General features: G+C 47.9%; 1 protein-coding gene across 4 annotated transcripts in view; it reads right to left on the reverse strand.

Annotated features, from left to right (window-relative positions):
- Window positions 1-21146, reverse strand: part of EFTUD2 (elongation factor Tu GTP binding domain containing 2) — a 208733-nt gene that overhangs the window by 34972 nt on the left and 152615 nt on the right. For all 4 annotated transcript variants that reach the window (XM_085609831.1, XM_085609851.1, XM_085609863.1 and 1 more), the window contains exons 17-19: window positions 11080-11191; window positions 10736-10876; window positions 9798-9899 (exon numbers count right to left, since the gene is read on the reverse strand). In XM_085609831.1, the coding sequence (XP_085465957.1) occupies window positions 9798-9899; window positions 10736-10876; window positions 11080-11191 (355 nt within the window). The remainder of the gene's footprint in view (window positions 1-9797; window positions 9900-10735; window positions 10877-11079; window positions 11192-21146) is intronic.

Here is a 21146-nt window from a genome sequence, read left to right on the forward strand (position 1 = left end):
TGATGACCATGCTTGCAGTAATTCTGAGAGCTGCAGCTGCGACAGGCGCCGGGGAGGAGGGAGGGCGATATGAATGTCAGCAGCCCTACATGCCAAGAACAGATGCATACTGGTAAGTAGCATATTCAGTTCGAGGCATGTGGGCTGCTGAATTCATATCTGTGCATAGAATACATAGCAGTGCCCTCTATTAGCGGCGGCTACTCGTGCCAGCTGCAGCGGTCTGAAAAAGTGTCTTGAGAACAGCCTGTCCTACAGCTGCCTGCTGTTTTGACTGCACATCTACACAATAGTGTTTTGTAAATGTGTGTGTAGTGGACCATGTGGCTGCTCTGCATATATCATGCAGGGGAATATTTCCTAGGAAGGCCATGGAAGCCCCCAACTTACGTGTTGAGTGGGCTCGTGGTGGAATAGTTAATGTGCGTTTTGCCTTTTGATAACAGATTTGAATACACTTAACTATCCATCTGGCTATCCCTGCTTTGGAGATGGCGTTACCTTTGTGGTGTGGGGCAAAGGCAACGAACAGTTGTTTTGTCTTCCTGAATGGTTTAGTCCTGTCGATGTAGTACATGAGGGCCCTCCGTACATCTAGTGTATGTAGTGCCCTTTCTGCAACAGTTTGTGGGTTTTGGAAGAAAACGGGCAGTTCAATAGTCTGATTCATGTGGAACTGCGATATTACCTTGGGCATGAATTTGGGGTTGGTACGTAGTACGACCCTGTTGGCGTGAACCTGAATAAATGGCTCTTGAACGGTTAGTGCCTGGAGTTCACTAACTCTTCTTAGGGAAGTGATCGCTACTAGGAAGGCCACTTTCCAGGTAAGGAATTGAATCTCGCATGAGTGTAGAGGTTCAAAGGGTGGACCCATCAGGCGTGTGAGGACCAAGTTGAGGTTCCACTTTGGAGCCGGTGGGTGACTAGGTGGAATGACTCGTTTGAGCCCTTCCAAGAATGCTTTGATGGCAGGCACTCTGAATAGAGAGAGGTGCTGCCTGGTTTGCAGGTAGGCTGATATTGCGGTCAAATGGACACGTATAGAGGTGTACGCCAGATTGCATCGGTATAGGTGTAAGAGGTAACAGATGATGTTGTGGATGGATGCGTCCAGCGGGTTGATGTCATTATTACCGCAATAAATGACGAACCTTTTCCATTTGGCTGCATAGCAAGCCCTGGTAGTGGGTCTCCTGGCCTCCTTGATGATGTCCATACAGTCAGGTGGCAGGTTGAGATAGCCAAACTCTAGGACTTCAGGAGCCAGATCGCCAGGTTCAGCTGTTGCAGATCTGGGTGCTGAACCTCTCCATGGTTCTGCGTCAAATGCGCGGGTTTGATCCGCAGCCTTTGATGCGGCACCACGGAAAGTTCGAGGAAGGTGGTGTACCACGGCTGGCGTGCCCACGTGGGAGCAACTAGGACGAGTGTCAGGGAGTGTTGTCGTAGTTTGCGAGCCACCAGCGGTATCAGCGGCGCTGGGGGAAAAGCGTACGCAAATCTGCCAGACCAGTTCATCCATATCGCATTGCCCTGCGACTGCGGATGTGGGAATCTGGCGGCGAAGCTTTGGCATTTTGCGTTTTCGCTTGTCGCGAATAGGTCTATCTCTGGATGACCCCACTGCTGGAAGTACGGTTGGAGTACTGATGGGTGTAACTCCCACTCGTGCATCTGGTGGCTGTGTCTGCTGAGCAGATCCGCCATCTGGTTGTCCTTGCCAGGGAGGTGTTCCGCCATGAGGAACATGTTCCTCTGAATGGCCCACTTCCACATGCTCTGAGCCAGATGAGACAACTGTGGAGAGTGTGTTCCTCCCTGCTTCTGTATGTAGTACATGGCAGTCATGTTGTCCGTCCGGATCAACACGACTTTGTTGCACAGATGTACTTTGAATGCCTTCATGGCCAGGAAGATTGCCATCAGTTCCAGAAGGTTGATGTGCATCTTCTTCTGTTGTGTCGTCCATAGTCCCTGCACTGTGTAGTGGAGTACATGAGCTCCCCATCCCTGGAGAGACGCGTCCGCTGTCAGTACTATTTGCGGAACAGGCTCTTGGAACGGTCGGCCCTTGCAAAGGTTTTGTGGATTCCACCAATGCAGAGAGTTGTATGCCCGACCGCTCACCAACACTAGGTCTTTCAACTGTCCTTGAGCCTGATTCCACTGACGTGCTAGGCACTCCTGAAGTGGGCGCATATGTAACCTCGCGTGCGGGACTATGAAGATGCAGGAGGCCATCATGCCTATCAACTGCATAAACACTCGCGCTGGAAGCGAGTGATTGGGTTTGAACTTGGAGATCAGCAGTTGTATGCTGTTGATCCTCACTAAATTTGGCTGAGCTGTGGCCGCCAGAGTGTCTATAGTCGCACCTAGGTACTGTTGTACGTGTGCGGGCTGGAGATGGGACTTTGGGTAATTTAGTGAGAATCCCAGACTGTGAAGAAGGTGAATGGTGCGGGACATGTGGCTTGCACATTGCTGGGCTGACTTCGCTTGAACGAGCCAGTCGTCTAGGTAGGGGTAGACGTGTATATGCTGCCTCCGTAAATGTGCTGCCACCGTAGCTAGGCACTTCGTGAAAACCCTGGGCGCTGTTGTCACGCCGAAGGGAAGGACTTTGAACTGATAGTGCTGCCCCTGAACAGTGAACCTGAGGTATTTTTTGTGTGAGGGGTGGATGGGTATGTGAAAGTACGCATCCTTGAGGTCCAGTGAGGCTAGGAAGTCTCCCTGCTTGAGAAGCGGAAGGACTTGCTGTAGGGTGAGCATGTGAAAGTGCTCCGAAAGAATGTACTGGTTCAGGGGTCTCAGGTCTAATATAGGCCTGAGCGACCCGTCCTTCTTTGGAATTAAAAAGTAGAGGGAGTACACCCCTGTACCCTGCTCGTGGATGGGGACGACCTCTATAGCGCCTTTTAGAAGCATACTTTGCACCTCTTGCTGTAAGAGCGTTAAGTGCTCTGAGGACATAGGACGGTTTCTTGGTGGTATTGTGGGTGGAGTGGAGGTTAACTCCAGACAGTAACCGTATTTTATAATATCTTTGACCCACCTGTCCGTGGTGATGGAGTTCCACGTGGACAGGAACCTTTGTAGTCTTCCCCCGACAGGTGTTATGTGGTCGGGAGGAAGGGAGAGGGCGTCACTGCTTGTTCTTGGGGGAGGACCTGGTGTTGCCGTAGCCACGTCCTCTGCCCTTTGTACTGGAGCCACGATATCCACCTCGGGTGTTTTTATCGTAGGTGGTCTGTGTATTGCCTTCGTTATACGTTTGTTGTGACCCCTGTCCTCTACCTGCCCCCTTGTTTCCGGGGCGACGAAAGGAGCCGCTCCGAAAGGACTGAGTTTGGAGGGCGCCCATGGACTTTGCAGTGTCCGTGTCCTTTTTTATCTTTTCGAGGGTGGTGTCAACCTCTGGGCCGAATAAATAGTCGGGGTTGACGGGCTGGTTCAGTATGTTATTTTGTACCTCAGGCTTGAATCCTGAGATTCGTAGCCAGGCATGTCGTCGCAGCATGACGCTTGTGTTTATGGCCCTGGCAGCCGTGTCTGCAGCATCTAGTGCACATTTGATGGAAGCATTTGTGAGTAGCTGCCCCTCTCTGATAAGAATTTCTGCACCTTCTTTGAACTGGTCAGGGAGATGTTGGAGTAGTTGCTCCAATGTATCATAGTGCGCTCTATCGTAGCGAGCGAGGAGCGCTTGAGTGTTGGCTATGCGCCATATGTTGGCAGCCTGGGCGGCAACTCGCTTGCCGGAGGTCTCTAGCACCTTGGACTCTTTGTCCGGGGGAGGAGCGTCACCTGTCGTTTGCGAGTGTGCCCTCTTGCGAGCATTCGCTACGACGATGGAGTCGAGTGGTAATTGTCCTTTGATGTAAGTAGGATCCCCAGGTGCTGATCTGTATTTTTTATCAATCCTGGGGTTTATCACTCGTGCCCTGGTGGGTTCCTTGAAAATGTCCTTAGCTGGTTTGAGGACCCCCTTCAGCATTGGCAGAGTTTTTACATGTCTTTCTGAGGATGCAAAAGTGTCCATTAGAAAGTCATCCTCGATGGTATCTGAGTGAAGCTGTACCCCATGGTTATTTGCAGCACGTTCAATAAGAGCGTTGAACGCCGCAGTATCCTCCGTGGGAGATGTTTTTGCCCCATAGAGTTGTGGGTCCTGTGTATCGAGAGGTGCACTGGGGTCTGCAGGGTCGCCCCAAGTTTGATCAGGGTCCTGCTGGTCATCAGGGTCTGTGTCTACATGGTAGGGTGCTTGGTCATCCATGTAGTCCTCCAATGCATCCGTGTCGGAGCGCGTGGGGGAGAACCGGTGTGGATCCTGGTAGGAGGAATGGAACGGTTCATAAAGGAGATGTTCTGATTCCACCGGCAGCTTCCTTTTTAGTGGGATCCTGAAAGGGTCCAATGGCGGTTCCGAAGTTATTCTTCGGTCGTGGAGAATCATCCTGCCAGTGTCGGCGTCGATGACCCGTGACGGAGACGTCTCGTCCGGTGGAACCGGAGTCTGGGTAACCCGTGTCCTGAGTTGGAACATCTTCGGGATTGTTGACGGAGGCAAGCCGAAGGTAATGTTGGCTGGCCCCGTAGAGGTTGCTGGAGCTCCGATCGAGCCGGAACCCGACGGGTCTTTGAGGGCCGCCTTGGTTTTGTTGCTTTGCGTCGCAGCAGGCCGCACTTGGGGCGTCTTTGAGGCTTTGGCACCGGGCAGGTTCGTAGAGCCGGGCGTGGATTTTTTCGGTGCCGGCGGGTCCTCGAGTCGAGGTGTGGAGATCACCGTCGACGTCCTCGATAGGTGAGGCATCGGCGTCGTCGAGGGAGCGACGCGAGGCGAAGCGGGCGGTATCGCCCTCGGTGTTGTTGGCGTCGGTAGCCGAGTAGGTTTCTCGGTGCCGATGGCCTTTTTCCGCTTGTCGACTCCGATGTCGCCCGATTCCAGTTCGGCACCGAAGGCCCTCTTGGTGCGGTCGGCGCCGACGCGTTGCGCTGGCGTCGAAGGCGTGGAAGGCCTCGATCCCACTAGCGCTACTTTCAGTTTCGGTTTCGTATGAACCGGAGCAGCTTTCGGTTTCGGTTTTGTGGTAGGGAAACCAGCTGGCTTATGCAGCAATGGCTGCTGCTGAACGTCCGAGGCCGGGCCCGAGGGCGGGGCCGAAGAACTACGGGATGGGTCTCGGGTAAGGCCCGAAGGCGATCCCTCGACCGGAGCCAAAGGCTGTGGCGCTGGTGTTTCTTCGGTTTGAACAGGTAGGCCTTGTTCATCATTGGAGCTACTCTCTTCGGCCCCTAAGGCCTCCTCGTCGTCTCCTACCTCGGTGTCGTCTTCACCTCTGTGGAAGAGTGACTCGTCGCCCTCGTCCGATCCGGGGTCGTGTTCGGAAACGGGACTGGAGGGTATGACTTCTAATTCTTCGACGTCGGCCTCGTCGAAGATGTCTGTTGGGGCCGGTGCCGCGTGCCGCGCCTCGAGTCTCGCCGCTCTTCGGTTCCGTAGAGTCTTCTTGGAACGGAACCGGGCACAGGCCATGCATGTCGATTCGTCGTGGTCCGGCGAAAGGCATTTGTTGCACACCGGATGGACGTCGATGTGTGGGTACTTCGCATTGCATACCGGACACCTTTTGAATGGCGTCCTGGATTCCATCGTCGAAGTAGTCGATGGACAGGTAAATGCGAAAGAAGTCGGTGCTGAAAGTTAGTAAACTAACAAAATGCTATCGAAACCCGATCGATAAACAGTACCGACGCGAACTAAAGGCCTTTTGGCCTCGACCAAATATTTTCCTAACTTGAGCTAAGATAGCACATCCGAACCCAATGGCGGAAAAAAACAATCTGAGGATGGAGAGGATGCCCATGCGCACTGTAGTCCAGGGGAGGAGTCACCTATCCAAGGATACTTCGAAGACTCTTCCAGGACAACAACGTGCAAACATCCGGACCCAACACTAGGCGGCGATCTATGCACAGATATGAATTCAGCAGCCCACATGCCTCGAACATTTCCTTACAATAATTAACTGATGCTCTTAAAGCCTTGAAGAAAGCAAAAGCACCTGGCCCCGATGGCTTTTCAATTGAATTGCTTTCTGCTTTCTCCTCAATTTTTGCGCCCAAATTATTAGAACTTTTTAATTCTTTTATATCCAACTCCCAAGCTTGTGGTTCTTTTTTGGAAGCCCTTATCATTGTGATCCCCAAACCAGATAAGGATTCCTCCTATTGTAAAAATTTCCGCCCTATTTCACTCATTAATTACGATTGTAAAATTTTTGCAAAAATTTTGGCCTCACGTTTAGAGAAAATTGTCCCTTTGCTCATTAATCCGGACCAAGTTGGTTTTGTTAAAAGTCGCCTGGCCTCGGATAATGCCAGAATGTTTTCCAATGTCCTTGCTCTTAGTAAAAAGTATCCTTCCCCATTAGCTGCTTTATCCCTGGATGCCGAAAAAGCCTTTGACCGTGTTAATTGGGAGTTTTTGATTCATACTTTGAGATGGTTTGGTTTTGGGCCGAAATTTATCTCATATGTTAAATTGTTATACACCAATCCTAAAGCATGTATTTTTGTTAATGGCCTTTTTTCCCCTTATTTTTCCCTTCAAAGAGGTACGCGTCAGGGCTGCCCTCTCTCACCATTACTCTTCCTGTTTTGTTTAGAACCATTTTTGGAACGTATCAGAAATAATCCTCTCATTACTGGTTTTCACCTTAAATCTCACCAAATTAAGTTGTCTGCCTATGCTGATGATGTTCTTATTTATATGTCTAACCCTGTGTCTTCCCTACCCCCCTTTTTGCAGGAAATTGCATCATACGCTAAGGTTTCAGGTTACAAATTAACCTTCTCTAAAACGGAGATTTTACCCTTAAATTCTTCCTGTTATCAATATATGTTTCAATCGTCTAATTTCACATGGTGTCCTCAAAAAATTAAGTATCTCGGCATTTGGTTTTCCCCTAACATTCGTGATACATTATCTCATAATTTCTCTGCCTTAAAACTTAAAATCACTAATTTGTTAAATCTCTGGTCTCCCTTGTTTCTCTCTTGGTGGGGTAGACTTGATACAATTAAAATGATGATTGTCCCTCAGATACTGTTTATTTTATCTATGTTACCTTTTAAAATTCCTAAATATTATTTCTCTCAGATTAATTCGTTATGCACTAAGTTTCTATGGAATAACAAACATGCACGTATTTCTTTGTCTAAATTGATTTGTCCTAAGAATGAAGGGGGGGGGGTAAGATTTCCTGATTTTAATTTGTACCATAATGCATTTTTGATTTGTCAATTTTTTGCCTTGTCCAAAGATTATCGGGATTTACCTAAACCTTCTTGGGTTAAAGTTGAATGCTTATTGTTAAATGATTTTTCAATACGAGATGTTGTTCACATGTCTAACTGTACTTTTATTTCCAAATACCCTATTTTGAAACACTCTCAAGGTTTGTTACACGCACTGTTCTTTAAGAAATTGAATACTTACCAATCCTTTCTTGCGTCATCAATTTGGTTTAAAAAGTACATTAAATTTCGCCACAAATCTTTCTACTACAAACAATGGAAGGAAAAGGGCCTTATTTATGTACATCAATTGATTGTTAATAATGTGTTTCTTTCTTTCCATCAATTACAAGAATCTTTTTACCTTCCTGATTCCTGCATCCAGCAATATGATACTTTACTTTCAATACTACAGGGGTGCCTCCAGAAAATCCTTTCTCTTTCTCTTCCACAACCTACTTCCTCTCTTCCTGATTCTTCATTATTTCAAATCTCTCCTGATGTTATTCCTAGTGCTTCTTTTATCTATAAATCTTTATCTACTTCTATCTGTACACGGACTAAATCGAAGGTGGAACTGGAGTGGGAACAAGACCCATCTTTGTCTCTATCATTATCACACTGGGATAAGTTTTGGCAGAAATTACTCAAGACCTCCAAAGCTGCTAATATCACACAATCCTTATTTTTTATTTATAATAGAGTTGTCATTACTCCCCTTTTGTTACATAAATTCAACCACTCTGTTACATCATCTTGTTGGTCTTGTTCTAATGCTGAAGGTTCTTTAGTACATTTATTATTTTACTGTCCTAAGGTTTTTGCTTTTTGGAATGATATATGGTTAAAATGTTCATTGATTTTTTCCTATAATGTACAACTTAGTATTCAAAATGTATTTTTAGGCACTGTTTCGCCAGATTTTGATCTAATGCCTCCCGTTTCACCATTACTGAATTTATTTCTCGCTGTTGCTTTTAAAGTTATACTCTCTTGCTGGAAGGATAATTCTAAATTATCCTTTTTTCATTGGTGGAACTATATATGTGATGAACATAGAATTGCTTCTATTCCTCAATCTTCCATTCACCTACAAATTAAATCTGACCTTCTCTGGCTACCTTTTACTTCTTTTCTATCATCACCATCATAATTTCTACCTATTCTTATTTTCTTGTTTCTTTCTCTTTACTCTTTTTTGTTTCGTCTTCTCCCCTTCTTTTCCTTTTTCTTTCTGTCCCCTCTTTCTCTCTCCCTCTCTCTTGTTCCTCTTCCCTTTTAAATGAAAATTATTCTCCTATTGAATTATTATATTTATTTTAATTATCTGCCTAGAATGTTTGTAATTCAATGTCATATACTAAGCACTGTTTCTCTTTCTTGGCTCAGTACATAGTTGTATTTCTGTGCATTTATATCTTCAATAAAAATTATTTAACAAAAAAAAAAAACGAATCCTACTTTATTAGTTAAGAGTGACTGGTGCTCGCACATGGCACACACTGTGGGTGAATATTTCTAGTGTACAAACGATAGCTTCCAACTTTTCCAGTAAGATATTGCTCATGGGAGAGGGTCAACAGTGTTTTGATCTGTATGTGATAAGGGATCATCGTCAAAGGTGTGAAAGAGCCAGAGAGGGGGTCGCAGGTTCCAAAGATAATGGACGATAATTAGCTAAATCGAGAAAAACCATGGAGGTATCCCTGATAAGGGAGGTATTCTCAATTCAAGAATTATAAGGAGGTAACCAGGAAGAGGAAGGGATATTCTCTAAAACGAGAAGCAATCCTGCTAGTGCTTGTATGGGCCTTACTTCCTCTTCTTGTACTTGTCTCGCCCCTGGAGAATGAACCTGTGTCCTTGCACCGCTTACTTTTCAAGTACTACTTTTTTTTTTTGGTTAAGCACTCCATGGGAGTGTGTGCGCTTTCCAGCTCTCTCCTTGGTGTACTTCTCTCGCTCCACGCCCCCTCCTTCCAAGCAGGCTGTGTTTGCTCTCCGTTACCCATGTGCTTCTCTCCAGCACCCTCTATATGCCCACTCATGTGTGAGTCCCCTCCCCGTAGCTACACCATGCTCACTATCGAATCTGTTTGCTTTTCTTCCCTACGCTAGTGCTCATGTTTCTCTTTCTGTGTCAGAGGTTCTCTCCACTCATGCCACCTGTGTTACTTCATCCCAGTTGCATTTGCTGCTTCATCCCCATAGCATTGGCTTTTTATTTGCTGGGCCCACCCAAATTCACAAATAAAAGAAAACAGAAGCGGACGCATCATAGGCTTATTTTTCTTATTTAGCCATACTGCACAGCATCAGGGATGACTTACAGTTGGCTAAAGACCACTGACAAAGCCAATAGGTTCCAAAGTCGGGATATATTGGTCTTTACCAATGTTTGTTACATGATAGGTGCAGAAGGAGTGTCATGAGGAAAGCAGACACTGGACATATTTTTGGGGAGATCATGCGTATTCCCACTTCCTCACCTTGATATCAATTTCAGAGTACATCTTCCGTAAATCGTGCATCACACAGTCCAGGTACAACTCTCCTGTGCCTAGGATGACATGCTCTCCTGACTCCTCCACCTATAGAAAAGAACTACTGTTAAGCACAAACCTAAGGCTTCAAGCTACCTTGACATTCAGGTTGAAAGCAAATTCTCAAATCATCGCCACACTCTGAAGTCTTTCACAGAATACTGAGAGGGGTATTTACTGCTGGAGAAAATAGTTAACTCGTGAATTAACCTGAAAATAGTGCATCATAATGAAGGCGAGTACAATACTATAGAAACTGTCAAATGTTCCACAGTGGATGGCGTCACTTCTAGTTATCAGTATGAAACCAATGTCCTGGACTGTGAGCATTCAAAATAAATGATGCTGATACTAACTGCATTCTAGAATACATTAGTTAATAATGTGTACAATTTATAATTGGCATTCATGCGCGAGTGCCCCCGGGAGGATTCATCGTTTTCAAGGAGTTTAAGTTACCATTTTGTATTCTTGTACCTAAACCCACTGCCAACATATGTTGCACCACAGGTCTATGTGCTCAATTTAATATGTTAGTATGAAAGTCAAACGGTCAAAACCCTGGGAAGGAGGCACTGTCTAGAGGAGCACACAAGGTCTCAGTCTCCATGAGAAGAAGGCTCAATGAGTATAATTTAGGAAGGAGAGAGTTTAAAAAAGCAGCTCTGTGCAGCAAAGTGCACCTTGAGAATGAAGTACGCATATTATAATGTTCAGGATACCTAGGAAAGGGCAGGTTATATTATCAACTAAAGACTAGCAGTTCTGGGTCAGATACCCCTAAATCCCTAGACAATACATCCACTTACTGCAGTCTTAGGATGCTAGCCCATGTGTCGCCGTTACAACACCCCAGGCACTGACTCTTAAGTTCCAGCACTAACCTTTGTGGTGAGGGAAGGGTAGCTTTTGTTGACTTTTCTTAACCCATCCAACATCTTGGGCAGTTCTGAAGGATTGACAGGCTCCACAGCAATTTTGATAACCGAAGTAGTGTTAAACTTTAATGGTCTGAAAATCTCTGCCTGTAAACAAGTTCAAAAGCAAAATATTAAAAAAATGACAGATGAGCAAAAAATACATTCCGACAGCTAGTAATGCTGCATTGTAATAAGAGCTGCTCACGCAATCCTACAGGTTGGCTGTGAGAAAATGCAGGTCTGTACTGTTTAGACAGCATGCTACACAGCTCGAATAGAAATCATGCAACTTCTCTCAGACGCTTTACCTCCTCGTTGCCTCTGGGCTCTGTAATAGTTGCAGTCTTTACAATAGGCTGGTCTACTCCCTCAATAAGGACCCAGTTACCAGCAGGAACACGGTTCACTTCAATTTGGTACCTGCAACAAAGGAGAGAGGGAGACAGACTCAGCTGTAATTCTTCAGAAAGTTTTGAGGCATATCACTGAAGAGCAATAGTCGGAAACATCACTGTACAGCAAAGAGGCTTAAATTAACTTTAGAAAAAGCCTTTTACTGTTAAAATTATATGAGAGTTCAGAGAGTGAAGAGCCTTACGTGCTGCAACATGTGGGGAAGAGGGCCAATCATGTGGTCAAATTGGTCTTTTCCTGTCGTCTCTTAGTATTATTTTAAGTTTTGTAGAGCGCACAAATACATAAGGGTGTCCTGGTCGAGAAGAAAACTGAGCTGCAATATAGCAGAGGTTCACAAAATAAACAGCCATGTTTTCGGTTGTTTCCTGAAGACAGTGTAGTCTGGCTACGTAAACGTTGGGGAAGGGAATTATGTAGAGACTTCATGGAAATGCAGAGACTTTTGATGATACCCCTCCTCACTGGCAACCAGTGGAGCGAATGCTGAGGATTAGAAATGTGAGCAGAACCAGGGTGGTTAAGTAAAAGTTGAGCTGCACAGTTTTGCACCAACTGAAGTAATTGAAGTCGATAATGAGGAAAGCAAACATACAAAGCATTGGCATAGTTTAAACTAGAGCACGCCAATGCTTCAATTATCAAAATATATAAGGTAACATTTTACTGTGAATCTTCAGCTTTATCCATCAGTGACAGTGTGTGAAAGATGAAGCCAAGGCTCCTGACAGCTCCTGGTGGTTTAGGAGTTGAATAAAAGAAAGAATGATATAGACAGTGTAACTGATGCCGTAAAGAGGGTGCCCCTGGCGATGGACCAGTAGAGGGAAAACCAAACATCGATATTAAGCAGCAATGAATAGCCAAGCTTTCAACCGTTTCCTGAAACAGGCTTCAAAAGGGACAGAACGTAGCATAGATGGAAGATTTTTCCACAACTTGTCTGACAAAAAAGTGAAAGAGTGGCCTCCTTTCCGGACCAGACGAACCTTGGGAATCTTCAGGAGATGTAGGCTGGATGACTGGACGGATTGTATGATACAATAGTAAATGAGTCTCTCAGTAAGATACTTGGGGCCTCTCTTGTAGAAGGCTCTATGTGTCAATGTCAGACTGTTAGCAGATTACCACTAACCTTCAAGCCGGATACAGCAGGAGCGATGAAAGATGAAAGGGAACCCTGCCCCCACTGCGGAGCCGCCCGGGAGTATATAAATAGTACCCTCGCCGGACCACTCCCCATCAGGGGAAGGGAAAAAAGGGACAAAAGAAACGAGAAAGGTAAACCAGCAATTCACTTGCAGTGGACAGGTAACAGACTTCAGTCAGGCTCTGGGACTTCCACTGTATACACCCCGTGGTCCCTGCAGTGAGAAATAAGGAGAACACACTCTATGCATTACCAGCAGTCAGGAAGAATGGGGTCTAAGGTTACTGACAACAACCCCCCCACTTACAAGTGCCGGATACAGGTTTCTCTTAGTCCAGGGCTAATCTAACCACCTCAAGAAGCGTGTCCCTCTTCACATCACATGACATGCGAACTAGACTCCTTCTGAAATACATGTAAGGAAAGTACTTAGCTCTGATGGACTGTGGTTCCCTAGAGCAGGAACATCAAGGAGAGAGATCCGCTTACGTGTCGAATTAGACAGAAACCAAGAAGAGAGAGAGACAGCCGTCTCACCCAATAGCAAATCCCAATGGAGAAGTTCCTGTTACTGTGGAGAGTGAAAGCAAAGTAAATCAAATCTGAGCCTAAAACAAACGGCTCTTAGAGCCCCCCCCGGGGGGTTGGTAAGTAAACAACAAAAATGGGATCCGAGCCTTTCAAGCGGCTCGCCGAGGAACACCCTGTCGAACTAGGATGCAACGATACAATGTTGCGCGTCTGCCTTTCAAGCGGCTCGCCGGGGAACACCCTGTCGGAGCAGGATGAAACGATACAATGTTGCGCGCCTCAGCGCGTGTGGAAATTACTCTGGTTCGGGGCTCAGCGGGGCTGCTCCGGGAATAGGACGGGTTTTGCAGGATGTCAGCGGGACACGAGGAGCGTGACTCGAGGACGGCAGGTCAAACGCGGTAGCACGAAGGAACGGGATTGACAAGCCCCGAGCTGTCCCAGGGCGGAGCTTAAGAAGGAAGTCCGAGGGACGGTAGGAGACGCCCCTCACCGACTTCTGGGAAATGTAGTCCATCCCACCAATGTCCCGGCATTACTCGCTCCCGCTCACCTCCTGTGGGGTCCCCGCCCCAAATTGCGCCGGGACGTGACAGGACCCCCTCTCAATGACCGGCGTCCCGACGGGCCACCAGGTTTAGACGGGAACCGCCTGTGAAAGCGTGTGAGCAGGTCTGGACAGTGAAGATTGGTCTTGGGTTCCCAGGACCGGTCTTCAGGGCCGTATCCCTTCCAATCAATCAAATAATGAATCCTTCCCCGAATGATCTTAGAGTCAAGGATACGCTTCACTTCGTATTCCTCCTCCCCTTCTATGGTTAGTGGTTGGGGTTTTTGTAGCAATCTGGTTTGAGGAAGGCAGGGTCGCAGTAAGGACACATGAAAGACTGGATGGATACGCCAGGAAGAAGGGAGTCGCAATTTAATGGCTACAGGATTTATCACTCTCTCTACCACATAGGGTCCTACGAACTTTGGTCGTAGTCTCGAATTCCCTTTCAGTCTCAAGTGCCTGGTGTTAAGCCATACCTTGTCTCCCACCCCATAGGAAGGTTCTGGGGTGCGTCTTTTGTCAGCATATTGCTTATCTCGGAGTTGGGCCTTACTAAGCTGTGTTTTTGCCTCCTGTAACACGCTACGGAGATGTGCATGGTGCTCGTGTATGGTGGGGTGTTTGGACTGTGCAGGTTTCTCAAAGGGCAACATATTAGGGTGGTACCCATTTAGGCAAAAGAAAGGGGAACATCCTAGGGAAGAGTGTTCGGCATTATTGTAAGCGAACTCGGCCATCCACAGAAGCCTAGTCCACTCTTCTTCATGTTGTAATGTGAAACATCTAAGGTATTGCTCGAGTGTTTGGTTCAGCCTCTCTGTTTTTCCGTCTGTCTGCGGGTGGTAGCTAGACGAGAGGCGAGCGTCCACTTTCATGATGTCACATAATGCTTTCCAGAATCTTGAAGTGAACTGGGTCCCTCTGTCCGTTATGAGCACCGCCGGGATGCCATGAGCTCGTACGAGGTGTTGCAAAAACACCTGGGCCAGTTCGGCGGAGGAGGGTAATTTAGATAGTGCAATGAAATGTCCCATTTTTGTCAAGTGATCTATCACGACCAGTATAGTGTTATGTCCCATACTGGTAGGCATGTCCACTATGAAGTCCATGGACAGCATATGCCAGGGTGTTGGGGGTACGGGAATGATTTGTAGCAACCCACTTGGTTTTTGATGTTGTGCTTTCCCTTGTGTACAAATAGCGCACTCAGAGACATAGGTGGTGGTATCTGCGGGCAAGGTTTCCCACCAGAAATATCTTTTCATGGCTTTGATAGTCTTTTGTATGCCTTGATGTCCTCCCAATGTGGAATCATGAATCCAGTGGAGGGCTTGCATTTGCAAAGGGCTATTTGGTATGTACAACTGATCATCATGATACAGAAGGTCGTTACTGCTTTTACGGTGATCGGGGTCTTCTTTGATCCATGCTTTGATATCCATATCTTCTAATTGCTCCTTCACCTTGTCCAAAAACTCGAGGGTGGTGACGGAGGCCAACAGAGAATCAGGGAAAGAGGCTCCTTGCAGGATCGCAGGCGGGTCTCGATCTAGAAGATTGGTTTCAGGTACAGAGACAGGTCTCGATAAGGCATCAGCCTTACCGTTTTGAGGTCCTGGACGGTATTTGATGACGAAGTCAAAAATCTGAAAAGAACAGCGACCAACGGAGTTGTCTAGGTGTTAGTGCCCTTGCCGTTTTCAGAAATAATAAATTACGATGGTCTGTAAATATTTCAACGGTATGCTTGGCTCCCAGGAGGTAGTGCCTCCACTCTTCGCATGCTCTTTTTATAGCCAACAGTTCTTTGTCCATGATACTGTAGTTGACCTCGCATGCAGTTAGCTTTTTTGAATAATACGCCACAGGATGCAATTGTCCGGTGCTAGGATGGCGTTGAGAGAGAATACCCCCGATGGCATAATGGGAGGCGTCCGTCTCCAGAACGAAAGGTAGCGATGTGTCGGGATGCCTTAGCACAGGAGCCTGAGTAAAGCTTTTCTTGAGGGTCTGGAATGCTTGTTCTGTTGCTTCGGTCCACAAAAATTTAACTCCTTTCTTCAGTAAGTGAGTTAAAGGCTGGATGACACGGGAAAACTCCTTAATGAACCTCCGGTAAAAGTTAGCAAACCCTAGAAAGCTCTGGAGGGCTTTTACGTTAGGCGGAGATTCCCACTGGACTATAGCTTGGATCTTTTTGCTGTCCATACACAACCCGTTGGGGCCTATAATGTATCCTAAAAATTCCACTTCAGTGGCATGAAAGAGGCATTTCTCCAACTTGGCGTATAGGGCAAAGCGTTGTAGACGATTCAACACCTCCGACACGTGGCGTATGTGTTCTTCCATAGATGAGGAGTAAATGAGAATATCATCTATGTAGACGATACAGGAGACGTCCAATAGTCCTCGTAGTACCTCGTCCATGAAGTACTGGAAGGCGGCGGGTGCTTTGCAGAGACCGAAGGGCGTGACCTGGTACTCATAAAGCCCAAACTTTGTCCGGAAGGCCGTCTTCCATTCATCCCCGCTACGCACCCGCACAAGATGGTATGCCCCCTTAGGTATAGTTTCGTGTAGAATTTGGCTCCTTTCAGTTGATCCAAGAGGACAGGTATCAGGGGTAAGGGGTACCTGTTTTTGATGGTTACTCTGTTGAGGGCTCTATAGTCTATACAAGCCCTTAATCCTCCTTCCTTTTTAGGGATAAAAAAAAGCGGTGATGAAGCTGGGGAGGTAGAAGGGCGAATGAAACCAGAGGCCAACAAGTCGTCAAGATATTGTCGCAAGTACTGGGTTTCTGCTTCTGTCAAGGCATACACTCGACTGCATGGTATAAGGGCTCCTGGTTCGAGGTCTATCACGCAGTCGTAACTTCTGTGCGGGGGAAGCTTCCCTGCCTCTTTCTGGCTGAAGACAGACTGGAATTGTCGGTACTCTTCCGGCAATGTAGAGGCACAGCATACAGTTTTACTGCTCACTCCCTTAATGAGTAACCCCGCAGGAGTTTGGTCTCCCGTTGGTTTAATCAGGTCCTTGGTACAATGCTGTTCGCAGAAAACTGAATTCATGGATACTGTACGAGCCGCCCACCGTACCAAGGGATCATGATAAGTTAGCCATGGCATCCCTAGAATGAGATTGAAGTGGGGGGCGTCAATCAGATCAAATTGGATGAACTCATAGTGATGACTCCCTACTTGCATCAGGACCTTCTGCGTATGGAACCGTATCAACCCAGACGTTAGAGCAGAACCATCCACCGCCTTAACATGTTCCGGATTCTGTTTCTTTTCACACGGGATCCCGATGCTGTGGGCGAACTGCTGGTCAATGAAATTGCCGGTAGCCCCACAATCCAACAAGGCATGTACCATAACCGCGTCTCCAGATGGCAACTCCAGTGATACGCACAGGTTTATGTGAGCCACCACGGTGAGAGTGGTATTAGCCACAGTCGAAGAGACCGCTTCCTCCCAGGGTCTCAAACAAGGGGTCTCAGTCTTGTTTGAGAGGTTTAGTTTCCCGCATCCCCTGCCGCGTAGTCGACAACCGGTAGGGCTTGGCTCCCTGGAGTGCCTTTGGTCGTGAATCGAGCCCGGGTCTTGCATTCCTTTATGAAATGTCCGGGTTTACCACAGTACAGGCACAACCGCTGTTTTCTTGGTTTGTCTCGCTCTTCTAGGCTAAGAGGTCCTCTTATTCCCCCCACTTGCATGGGTTCTGGTCCCTCTGGGGCAGACGAGCGGTCTTCTACCAGAGGCCTAGGTCGAGGTAAGTAAGCCCGTGTCTCCGGTCGGTACCGGTCTCCTTTGCGTTCTTGGAGTCGATGGTCTAATTGAACGGTAAGGTCGATTAATTCTTCACAGTTGTCTGGCATGTGCACCACTTGTGCTAGGACGTCTTTAAGTTCTCCCTTGAGTCCTTGGTAAAACATGGAGGTCCTTTTTTCCACTGGCCAATTGGTCTCAACGAGGAGTCTGTTGAAGCTAGTGATATAGGCGAGGAGATCCTGGGATCCTTGCTTAAGAGTGATGAACTCTCGATCCAGAGATAAGTGATGCGCCTTTCTGTCGAACAACTTACTCAGCTCCGAGCAAAATTCATTGTAATTGTACAGGACCGGGTCATCTCTCTCTATCAAAGGCAGAGACCAGCTGGCAGCGTTGCCTCCCAGGTAGGACATTATAAATGCAGTTTTGGCCTGGTCGGAGGGGAACACTGCAGGTTTGCACATAAAGTGCAGCTTACATTGGCCCAGGAAGATGCCGAATTTCTTAGGGTCTCCTGTGAATCGCTCTGGCGGAGCAAGGGGTAGATGGCTTGGTTGAAGAACATGTACGGTAGGGGTATCTGCCCCCGGGACTCCCCTATTCTGGGCTGGGGGGTTAACCCTGGTAGAAGTGTGAGAAGTAGTAGGTGGGGGCAGGGTCCAATCCCTAATATAGGAACCTCCCCCTCTTCCCCCCGTAGGTGGAGCTCTTGAAAGCCCTGTTACCTCCTGTCTTAGGGAACCCAACTCGTTCCGTAACAGAAGGTTCTCGCCCCTGAATGCGTCTACCTCTATACGTAAGGCGGTCATAGTTTCTAAGACTGAAGAAAGGATGGTAGAGGTCTCCATCGCTCAGGCTGTAAGTAACCGTGGGCTTGTCAATCTGTCAGACTGTTAGCAGATTACCACTAACCTTCAAGCCGGATACAGCAGGAGCGATGAAAGATGAAAGGGAACCCTGCCCCCACTGCGGAGCCGCCCGGGAGTATATAAATAGTACCCTCGCCGGACCACTCCCCATCAGGGGAAGGGAAAAAGGGACAAAAGAAACAAGAAAGGTAAACCAGCAATTCACTTGCAGTGGACAGGTAACAGACTTCAGTCAGGCTCTGGGACTTCCACTGTATACACCCCGTGGTCCCTGCAGTGAGAAATAAGGAGAACACACTCTATGCATTACCAGCAGTCAGGAAGAATGGGGTCTAAGGTTACTGACAACAACCCCCCCACTTACAAGTGCCGGATACAGGTTTCTCTTAGTCCAGGGCTAATCTAACCACCTCAAGAAGCGTGTCCCTCTTCACATCACATGACATGCGAACTAGACTCCTTCTGAAATACATGTAAGGAAAGTACTTAGCTCTGATGGACTGTGGTTCCCTAGAGCAGGAACATCAAGGAGAGAGATCCGCTTACGTGTCGAATTAGACAGAAACCAAGAAGAGAGAGAGACAGCCGTCTCACCCAATAGCGAATCCCAATGGAGAAGTTCCTGTTACTGTGGAGAGTGAAAGCAAAGTAAATCAAATCTGAGCCTAAAACAAACGGCTCTTAGAGCCCCCCCCTGGGGGGTTGGTAAGTAAACAACAAAAAACGGGATCCGAGCCTTTCAAGCGGCTCGCCGAGGAACACCCTGTCGAACTAGGATGCAACGATACAATGTTGCGCGTCTGCCTTTCAAGCGGCTCGCCGGGGAACACCCTGTCGGAGCAGGATGAAACGATACAATGTTGCGCGCCTCAGCGCGTGTGGAAATTACTCTGGTTCGGGGCTCAGCGGGGCTGCTCCGGGAATAGGACGGGTTTTGCAGGATGTCAGCGGGACACGAGGAGCGTGACTCGAGGACGGCAGGTCAAACGCGGTAGCACGAAGGAACGGGATTGACAAGCCCCGAGCTGTCCCAGGGCGGAGCTTAAGAAGGAAGTCCGAGGGACGGTAGGAGACGCCCCTCACCGACTTCTGGGAAATGTAGTCCATCCCACCAATGTCCCGGCATTACTCGCTCCCGCTCACCTCCTGTGTGGTCCCCGCCCCAAATTGCGCCGGGACGTGACAGTCAAAGAGTTTCAAAATGAAATATTTTAGGCACTGTAGGAAAGTGGGTTTCTGTTGTAGTACCCCGCCCACACACTTTTTGCCTGGCTTTCGATGCAACTTTGACTGAAGTGTACTGGGACCCTACTGTTCAGGTTCCCAGTATCAGTGTGCTTTTCCTAAAACTGTACCAAAATTGGCCACTTCAGACCTCCCTGTAAGTCCCTAGGAAATGTTGCCCTTGATACATAGGGCACTGGAACTGAAGAGGATCCCCTAGGGACCCCCTTACTAAGGTCAAGCAAACTGCCACTGTAGCCTGCATTCCTTGGTGCAGAGAAAAGCAACATAGGCAACATGGCTGACTGCCTGTGTGCCATGTCAAAGGGGCCTAAGGTATGGGTAAGTCACCCCTCTAGCAGGCCATACAAGCCCTTAGGCAGGGTGCACTATATCTCAGGTGTGGGCATATCGGCATGCACAGATAAACCCCTACAATATTTAAGTATATTCCTAATATTGTAAGTGCCAGAGACTACATGGGCTGGAAACTCTACAACTCGACTTCCCCAGCACCATGATGGCTTTACTAAATCCAGGAGTGTTTGGTACCAAACAACTCCTCTCAAAAAACCCACATAAATGCCAGTGTTGGATTTATTGAAACATGTTCCCAAAGGGCACCACAGAGGTGCCCCTGAAAACCTACCAACCCTGGTGTGGTCTCAAACTGGCTTGAGGCAGTCTGCCACCACCAAACATGTTTCTGGACCCCTGGGTTGAAAGCCCCTGCTCTGAGGCCAGAAACAAAACCCATCCTGGGTAGAGGTGTCACACCTCCTCCCCCAGAAAGGCATAGTGCTCGAGAGGGAAGCTTCAAATACCTTGCAGCCTTTTTAAGGCTACCCCAGCCTCTGATGCTAGCAGCAGATGGCAACCCTCTATTTCAAACCCCACTTTTGGCAGGAGAACCGGTGGGAAAACTAAGTGAGAATAAGAGAGGGGTGCCCCTCTTTGCCAAAATCCACCCCTCAGGTGTTGAAGCCGAAGGGAAGCAGATTTTTCAGTGCCCACCAGTTGAAGATGGTGGGACTTATCCAATCAGGGCTAGGACCAGCCCTCTTCCATAGGAGGGTGGCATAATAGAGGGTGTAGATATCCGTGCTAAGGAACCCATTGGTCCCTACCTGTAACCCCCATGTAATGCCCCTAAATCTAGTATTTAGTTGGCACCCCAGACCCTGAAATCAGATTTATGACGACCTGAAAAGCCCAGACACCGAAGAGCCACACCAGTATGAGTAAAGAAGGACCAGTGACTGACACTTTGCCCGCCTGTCTGCTGCCTTACGCCCCTGGTACAAAAAGATGACTCGTCCTCCAGGCCCAGTGACTTCCAAAGCCCTGGGAGGACAGCCTGCATTGGATAAAGACTCTAAATCTCCCATGGACAGCGTACTTGTCCAGAAGACACCATCCACAAAGGAAAAGAACTCTGCCCTGAGGAACCGCAAACTAACTTCCGGATCCACCTCTGCACCAGATGCCCACGGCCGAGTCCAAGTGGCCCACCAGTCCTGTGAAGGTTCCCCAGCGCTTCGGAGCACAAGTCCACCATGGGCTGACCGCTGCCGGACTTCACCTTGACGCCTGCATCCTAAACCTAAAGACTCCTCCTGACCGCGACCTGCCCGGTAAGAGTTTTCACATGCCGAAGAACCCCTGCACAAAAAGACCTTGGGCCTTGGGGATCCTGATCGACAGTGACCCTACATCCCCTAGCATGTATAATTACCAGGGCAGCTGTCGGTTTTCTTCATTTGGCCTCCTGGACGGAGTCTGCAGCCTCTCTTCAAACTCAATCTACCTCATTGGATTGCATTGGGCGTCAAACGCTGTGTTGGCACGCTGCAACCGGCCG

This window comes from Triturus cristatus, chromosome 1_1 (assembly GCF_964204655.1).
Source record: "Triturus cristatus chromosome 1_1, aTriCri1.1, whole genome shotgun sequence".
Taxonomy (NCBI): Eukaryota; Metazoa; Chordata; class Amphibia; order Caudata; family Salamandridae; genus Triturus; species Triturus cristatus.